Source organism: Trichechus manatus, unplaced genomic scaffold (assembly GCF_000243295.1).
Source record: "Trichechus manatus latirostris isolate Lorelei unplaced genomic scaffold, TriManLat1.0 scaffold00050, whole genome shotgun sequence".
Lineage (NCBI taxonomy): Eukaryota > Metazoa > Chordata > Mammalia > Sirenia > Trichechidae > Trichechus > Trichechus manatus.
This window is the reverse complement of record NW_004443986.1, coordinates 7246483-7255229: the sequence shown is the minus strand read 5'-3', so window position 1 is coordinate 7255229 and position 8747 is coordinate 7246483. Positions and strand designations below refer to the sequence as shown.

Genomic DNA, 8747 nt, shown 5'->3' with positions numbered 1-8747 from the left:
AGGACATCATGCTTGGTAAAGTAGAGGATCAGTGAAAAAGAAGACCCTCAACGAGATGGATTAACATAGTGGCTGCAACAATAGGCTCAAACATAGCAACTTGTGAGGATGGTGCAGGATCGGGCAGCGTTTCATTCTGTTGCACATAGGGTAGCTAGAAGTCGGAATTGACTTGACAGCACCTAACAACAACAACAACATACTTGACAGGATTAAAACAAAACAGAACAAACAAAAAAACAACCCGATTCAGACTCATAGCGACCCTACAGGACAGGGTAGAACTGTCCCATAGGGTTTCCAAGGAGCGGCTAGTGGATTTGAACTTCTGACCTTTGGTTAGCAGCCAAGCTCTTAACTGCTGATATATATATGTTGTCAAGTAACTGATAGCAGGTAAATTTTTAGTAAGATATATATAGCTCTGGAAACCCTGGTGGTGTAGTGGTTAAGAGCTACATCTGCTAACTGAAAGGCTGACAGTTCAAATCCACCTGGCGCTCATTGGAAACTCTGAGTCGGTTCTACTCTTTCCTGTAGTGTTGCTATGAGTTGGAATCAACTCGATGGCAACGTTTTTTTTTTTTTTAAAAATATAGTTCTATTTAAAAAATTTATCGTGGCAAAATATATATAACAAAAATTGCAAATTTTGATCATTTTTAAGTACAATTAGTGACATTAATTATATTCACCATGTTGTGTAACCAGTACCACTATCCATTTTTAAAAGTTTTTCATCTCCCCAGATAGAAACTCAGTACCCCTTAAGTAATGATAACATATCTTCCTGTAAAACAAAAATAAGACTTTTGGTTGATGAAAAGGAACTATGAAATATACAGAAAAAATACCTTGTAATTTTATGGAACCTAGCTTCTCAAAGAATCTAAAATTGCTTTATGCGTTTAATAGACCTACTTATTATACGGAAAATAACGTGCTGACAGATGTATTGGCAATAAGCCATTACCTTGGGCTAAAACAATAGAAGTTAAATTAGATTCAGTCAACTATTCCAGGAACCATGTTGTCTTATGACTTTATTTCACTTACACGTTTTTATCATGACTCTCAAAGTATCAGAGGTTCTAAAGATGGCCAGAGGCATAACTTTTGGGTAGTTAGTAAGGATTTCAAAATAATATTTACTATTATTTAAAGTGCTATTTTTATGAACGTTCACCCTAATACATTTGCTGAAGTAAAAGGTAATCGAAATTGATGAACAAACAAATAAAAAACGACTTAAGTTGATATGATAGGAAATAGGACCCTCAAATGATCATTTCCTGATTCATTTCTAATCTAGACCATCTTTATGAGAAAGGAAGTATTACACAAATACGACTGATACGTAATTCTTCGTTCGACTGAAAGGGTATTCTTTCAAGTTAAATAAGAATCCACCTTTAAATGTCAAAGCAAGAGTTTAGGTGAATTATATATCAATAGACACAATCTCTCTCTTTGAACCTTTCTTTGGTTGCTTTACTTTTTAAATGCAGCGATTTTAAAATCGGCTATCACTATTCCAACCATTTATTCTCTTGCTACTACTTTTCATTCAGTTAAAATGGTTTGACTTACCCAGAAGTTATTATGAGACCAAAGATTATCATTGCAATTGAAAGTTTCAAGTGATCAAATAGTATTAGTCAGATGCTCATATGGAGTCAGGCTAGTAAATATTAATTTCTTTTGATGAGAGACAATACTACTTATTAGAAAGCAACCAATGAATGTAAGGAAAGTAATGTTAGCTTTTTAGTACTAATTGGTAATCTGGTAATTTTGCTCAAAGAGAAGATGCTTCACATGTAAGAAAAGGTAGTTGTTGCCTGTTTCACTGGGTTCTAAGAAATTTGAAGGACAGGTAATAAGAGAAAATCATTAGCACAATAAAGAAGAGTAGCAAGTTTTAAAGAATGGAAATCTGAATGGAATTAATGATAATTCTGCCTAAAGCTGTGAACTCTGGAATTCCTAAATGCAAAAGCTGTCATTCAGTTAAGTGCAGTGTGGTGTGGAAGTTTAATGCTATGCTCATTATCTGATTATTAGGTAGAATTCTATCCATCATTTTTTCCAATTTATGCCAGTAAAATTAAGCTGCTTGGGACTATTTTAAAATTTAAACACATCTAATAAAATTCTAGAGCCTAACCTTCAAAATTAAGAAAAAGAGTCCCAAGAAGAAATAAAAATGATGTTCTTTTCCCCTGGAGCTCTTTCTATGTCATAAAATTATTTTTTGAAACCATTATGAATACATGTGAATATTCACAACTGTAACCAAAGTGTTCTACTCTCTGCTAATAGAAATGTGCCCTTGGATGTATATACTGAACAAAGAGTTCTTGTAAAAGGTCCAAAAATTTGAATAGTTGCCATGTTCCATGGAAATAACCTCCCAAAGAAACATGCAATTCTGAAGAGTTTTATTTGATAATTTGCTGCTCTGGTCCTAAGTCTGGAATCAACATCTCAGGATTCCGAAACAGAATAAATACTTGTAAAATATCTTGGTCATTCAGAGGAAGATCACTGATACTTTCCTTTTCTCCTACATGCATGAAAGGGACAATGTAAAGCCCATATATAACTCTGTTGAATTTCTTATTTTAATAAAGCGATTAAGGGTTTATCTCATTTAAATTAAAAGTAGGAAAGCAGATATTCGCTGGCCTTGCTTTCACACTCCTTCCTCAGAGCTGAAATCCCGTTTCTTACATAAAGGTTAATTTTATTAAAATAATTGGAAGAAAATTAATAAATTACTCTTTATCTCTTCCACCCAAGCCTAATCCTCACACTTGCTTAAGCACAACTTTGACATTCATTTTGCTGGCCAATCTGTAACTGATTTTGAATATGATGCAGACCCATTTTGCTTATCCATAATGTGATGGGTCATGACTATACACATCTGTTTAACTTCATCTGTTACTACCTAGTACAGAATCACTTCCAGATGCACACATGAATCTAAATTGTTAAACATTATTTTAAATAAGATCTTCTTTTCTGGGGGAAGGGAGTCTCTGGGTGGTAAAAATGGTTAACCTGCTCGGCCGCTAACTGAAAGGTTGGAGGTTCCAGCCTGCCCAGATACATCTTGGAAGAAAGGATTGGTGATTCACTTCTGAAAACATCAGCCAATGAAAACCTTATGGAGCACAGTTTTACTCTGACACATATGGGGTCACCATGACTTCGAATTGACTGGAGGGCTGGTTTTATCCTGTTACTAAAACTTCTAAATTGTGTTTATATGTTTTCCTTTCGTTACCTTTTCTTGTCTCACTATTGAATTTTGAGCTCATTTCTTTAACTCATTCTTGGTATCTTCTTCAGTTCTCTAGTTACCTTATCACATGTATCAAACCTTCTTTCTTTCTGGCTACAAATATCCAGAACGAAAGGCTTCTTACATCTCTCATGGCAAATTCCCTGCTAGCCTTGAGACCTACCTGGTCTGTTTAATGATGTAGGCCATCTCAGCATAACTCAAATATATGCATAGACACACGTGTACACACCACATGCATACACCACTTAGAAATAAGAACAAAATACATACTCCTTGAATTTGTGCTATATCTACGGCTAATATTGTTGTCAAGGCTCCTGTGTTGTTTTCCTTATCATCAAACCAGGTGAGATCCTAGACAAAAAAGGAAATTGACATATGATTAGCAAAAAACTTCTCTGATTTGTGATTCTGCAGTAGTAAGCAGGTCTTTGCCTGCCTCCTTTATTCACAGCTACTTAATTCTTGTGAATGTTGTTATTGTTAGGTCCAACTCATAGGACCCTACAGGACAGAGTACAACTAACTGTCCCATAGGGTTTCCAAGTTGCTGCTGGTGGATTTGAATTGCTGACATTTTGGTTAGCGGCTAAGCTCTTAACCAATACGCCACTAGGGCTTCATTCTTGTAAACACTATGGACCAAATGACTTGCTCCTTACTTAATAAAAATCTATAGATATAATCTGAAGAACTTGATATATTACCATATTACTATATTACATAATAATATATGTTTAAAGTGGTCATTTCAAACCATAAAGTAATGATTAGATTGTGAACAGCAGGATCTGTTTATAAAGCAAGGCAATGCATATCACAATTTAGAAAGATTTTTAAATCTTTCTACCTAAACTGACAAATTATTAAAAAAAAGTTTATGCCATTGTCTTTAGGATCCAGCAAAGTGACTTTGCCAGGCCCTTCATCTTATTCCCTAGATCCTACAACATTCTAACGTTGCAACAGCTAAACCTTGAACATTGAACTCCCTGTGGTAAAGTCTGCATTAGGAAGGGGCCTTCATGCCAAGCCCGTTTTGCTCAGGCGCTCACCTGTGAGAGCCAGTTAGCAAGTGATATTTATGGAGCTGAGCACTGATTATTGTGAGAAGCTAAAAAGGCAGAAGGCTGTAAAACTTCTGCATCCAAAAAGCATGCAATCGGAAGAAGGAGACAGGTCGAAAATGCGAGCGATAAAAGCCTAACGTAATCACCAATTTCATTTTCAAAAGCAAATGGAGACAGCATTTCTTAGCACTTCTCCACCTGAGGAATTCTGATTTCCTTTTATGAGCTATTTAATGCTTCCTCCCACTCACTCAAGCCATTTGTATCTCTTGTAGATAAAAATTCTGTACAGAATGTCACTGAAAAGTGGTTTATTTTTAGTAAGTAAAAAGCAAAAGAACTGGTGGTTTACTACAACCAGGCAGGGACCTGAGGCCCAGGTTACACACTTCTGCCAACTAGGAAACAAAGGCATAACAGACTGAGGGCTGAACATTAATCTGACAGTCCTGTGAGAAGAAAGCTCCCTTGGAGGAATGTGGCAGGAGGCAGGTTGGGTACAACCCCAGCATAAGAGCACTATTCTGCATCCACTGCGTTGGGAAGGTGTCCTGATGAGCTTTTGGTCCTACTTGACCAAAAGGCGTTCTGTAGAGATCCTGATCTGTACTGCACAGTAGCCACTTTGAAAACACAGAGCCTGGCACACATCTCAGCAATTATGTGAGATGCTGATCCATAACTATGGCACCTAAACTGGAAGGCCTGCTTTTTATTGTATAATCTGAACAGTTAAGATGTACCATACATTTGACAGGAGCCCTGGTGGCGCTATGAGTCAGAAGTGACTCGACAGCAACGGGTTGGTTTTTGGTTTATACATTTGATAATTGTTTCTAGATGCTTGGAATGCACAAAGAAATTTTAGATACAATATAAAGTAAAAAAAAAAAAAAAAAAAGAATTTATTATCGAATGCTGCATTCCTGGTTGTATGGTAACTTGTTATGAAATACAATGCACAGAATACATATGCAGCTAGTCTTAGTAACTATTCAATGTTCAATTAACAAGATGTCCAAATTTGTTTTTCAAGAAGTCAGCAATTGTGCTGTATAGGGATTGTTTTCCAGTATTGTCAATATATGAAAAAATGCTTGGCAGACTTTCTAGAATATAGTTGGTGTTGAGCAAAAATTAGTTTGCATCCTTTCTTCCTGATGGTAAAATGATTATAATTAAGGATATCAAGCTTTTTAATACTAGTAAATAAATTTTTTGGCCAATAATTCTACTAGAAATTAAAAAAAAAAAAAATAGCTGACCTTTACTGGGTGATTATTATGTGCCAGGGGTTCCTAGATAGTGCAAATGGTTAAGTACTTCGCTACTAACTGAAAAGTTGGCGGTTCAAACACACCCAGAGGCACCTGGGTAGAACATCTTGGCGATCTACTTCCAAAGATCACAGCCACTGAAAATCTTATGGAGCACAGTTGTCCTCTGACACACCTGGGGTGGCCATGAGTCGGAACTGACTTTGAGGAAACTGTTTTTTTTTTTTTTTTTTTATTATGTGCCAAACATTGTGCTAAGTGCTTGACATATATTTTCTCATTTAATCATCACAACAATTCTTTGGGGTAGGTACTACGATTATCCACATTTTACAAATGAGGAAACCCAGGTACAGACAAATTAAGTAACTTGCTCAAGGCCACACAGCTGGCAAGTGCAGAGAACAGCATTTGATCCTAGGTAACCAGATGCCAGAGTTTTTAATCACCTTCCCTATTCTGCCACTCATCTGACTGAATTTCATTACCTATTTTTTTCTGTTTAAGGACTTGCCACTTCATATCCTTTTGAAAGTAGGTTAGGTACTTTGTAGGCCCCTATTAATCACCATCAGTGCTGTCATCTTATGATTTAAAGACCCTCACAGAGGCCCTAATCAATTTAATTTAGAGGAAAACAAGGAAAAATAAACTTTGTATCTGTTCAAAAACTCAATAACTATATAGGTCAATATTTATCATTAAGAAATATAAATTTAGCTTTGAAACACAATGAACAATGAATTACAGTAAAACTTGTGAAAGCCAGAACTTGCATAAGGTGCAAATCTGTCAAAGAAGGACAACTTAAATATTTTCCACTAATAGACAGCAATAGAAAATAAGACAGTACCCTGTCAAAGGCGGAAAACTTGTGAGACCTGGAAAAACAAGACAGTACCATCAGGTTCCAGCTCTCACAGTTTTCCCTGTATATGGAGCAAAAATTAGAACATCTTTTTTCATCTGGAATAAATCTAAATCTTGAAGGATCACAAATAATCAAATAAAATTCAGATTTTGTAGTTATAAAAAGACCACACCTGATTCCATAAATACTTCTACCTCAAAAGAAGGTTATAAAAAGCACTGTAAGCCCCAGCATGCTTTCTAAGCCATAAAAAGTCTTATCTCAGGACAAAAATCAGGTAGTAAGAGTCAGGTAAAACCCACATTAAGAGCTTCCCTTACTATAGACAAAAGCATAATTGTGAACATACTTATAAAGACCAACTGTACTACTCTTTTCTTTTCCTCCAATTTTAAAAAGCAAAGACAAGTAAAAAGCAAAAAGAATGTTGGAGGGTGAAGAGGAAAAATGAATGACATGCTGAAAAGGGCTGAGTTGACTTTATGGGGGATTTAATAACATCTATTAAATAGCATAGGATTTCTAAGTATATGTCTTTGTAAGTACGTGCCTGCTTTTTGGAGGACCAGAGTGGTCCTCCATACATGGCTTAAGGACTGGAGCACTCTTTTGGTCAGAGACTACTTTAATCAAGAATGTTACTGTCCTGGTATTCACATGGTTAATGCTAGGCAGAGGATTAATGTCTAGTATTAACCCTTAGGATACTGGATTAACAGTAGTTCCATGGGGCAAACTGGCTCGTGGCCTTGAGTAGTCTGTGAACAGAGGGGAAGTTAAAAGCAATTTATACTCTTCTGTATAAAACATTCAGATATTCAAGAATCATTTTTAAAAACTTTAGGAAATTTAAAATAATTTTCTTTGAACAGGGAAAAACAACCATACGTTCATGAAGAAAAAAAAAAAGGTTGAAATTGTCAATAAGTGTGATATATTAATTCATCAAAATCACACCTTATTCCATAAAAGATTTGAGGTAAAAACACACGATGTTGAAAATAAAATAAAATATTGATAGAAGAGATAGATGCAGGCATTAAGGTGTTTCATGATCCGTCGTGTACATTTTTCCCCCCAGATTAAGAAGTGTCTCCCAAAGTGGAAGGAAGATCAGCAGCACGATGCTTTTGGCAGATGGTGTAAGGGCAACAACCGCTTCAGGACACGGAGTTGCTGTGAGAGGCCACTACCTTCTTTCACTGCATTTTGTAGCCCATCGTTCCCTAAGACTACAATGCTGAGGAGTTTCGTTACAGTCTTCAGAGTACTACTCCTAAAAGTCACAAGATGTAAAAACTGGTTCTGACAACTCAGCTGAAGTGACAGTAACTCTATTTCTGAAAACAAATTGCCCTGGAAGGAAGCTATTTGCTCCTGCTCGGTGAGCTCTTGTGACACAAAGTGAGGCCAAGGGCTCCAAATGATTATTGCCTTTCAGGGTAACCCAATCCACCTCAGCCTTCATGAAAGAATTTTAGAGGTGCCAATCGGAGACATGCCTGCCATTTGCCCCCAAGACGCACTTCTTCAGATTACTACTTGATCCACCTATTTTTAGTAATTTCACGGGTGTGACTGATGTTCAGTATGAGGCAGGTGGTCCTGCCAGCTAGACTGATGCTATCTGAGTTCTGGACTTTTCTTATTAGGGCAGAGAAACTGGGTGCTTTTGCAAAGGCTGGAGTGGAAAAAGTTAAGCTCTGCACATGGATGAGAACCAGAGAAATTAACAACTCTTCTTCTTAAAATCTATTCACAAGATACTGTTGCTCTAACTCTTTTAAGTTTTCATACGGTCTTCCATTTTGATCCTGCAGCACTACATTATGTATTAAACAGAGGATTTGCTGAGATAAATGCAGGCAACAAGGTGTGGGCCCTAAATTCTTGTTTTCTTTGAGTTGTATTTTTAGAACATAACAGTTTTGGACTTGCTTCTACTAGAAAAAAAATATTGTTAAGAATCCTGACAGCAGATTTTTTTTTTGCAGCACAGAACACTAAAAGCATGCTTTTAAATGATCGGAGGAAAGATGATGCCAAGAAATTAACTTGAGAAAAAACTACAAGCTAGAATATTTTTAAACAAATTTTAAATAAAGTAAAAGAAATTCAGCGCAACACTGACCTGATATAACATGGCTTTAAATGCCAAGTGTCTTAATCTCATTGTTAATATTTCTCCCGCTCTGCCATAAAACAATCCCTGGGGA

The 8747-nt window shown here is 36.3% G+C and overlaps 1 protein-coding gene across 1 annotated transcript in view; it reads right to left on the bottom strand.

Annotated features, from left to right (window-relative positions):
* The window catches only part of ABCB5 (ATP binding cassette subfamily B member 5), a 147956-nt gene that overhangs the window by 41235 nt on the left and 97974 nt on the right, over positions 1-8747 (bottom strand). Inside the window, exons 16-17 of the mRNA XM_012555850.2 lie at positions 8663-8740; positions 3584-3667 (exon numbers count right to left, since the gene is read on the bottom strand). Coding sequence (XP_012411304.1) covers positions 3584-3667; positions 8663-8740 — 162 coding nt within the window. The remainder of the gene's footprint in view (positions 1-3583; positions 3668-8662; positions 8741-8747) is intronic.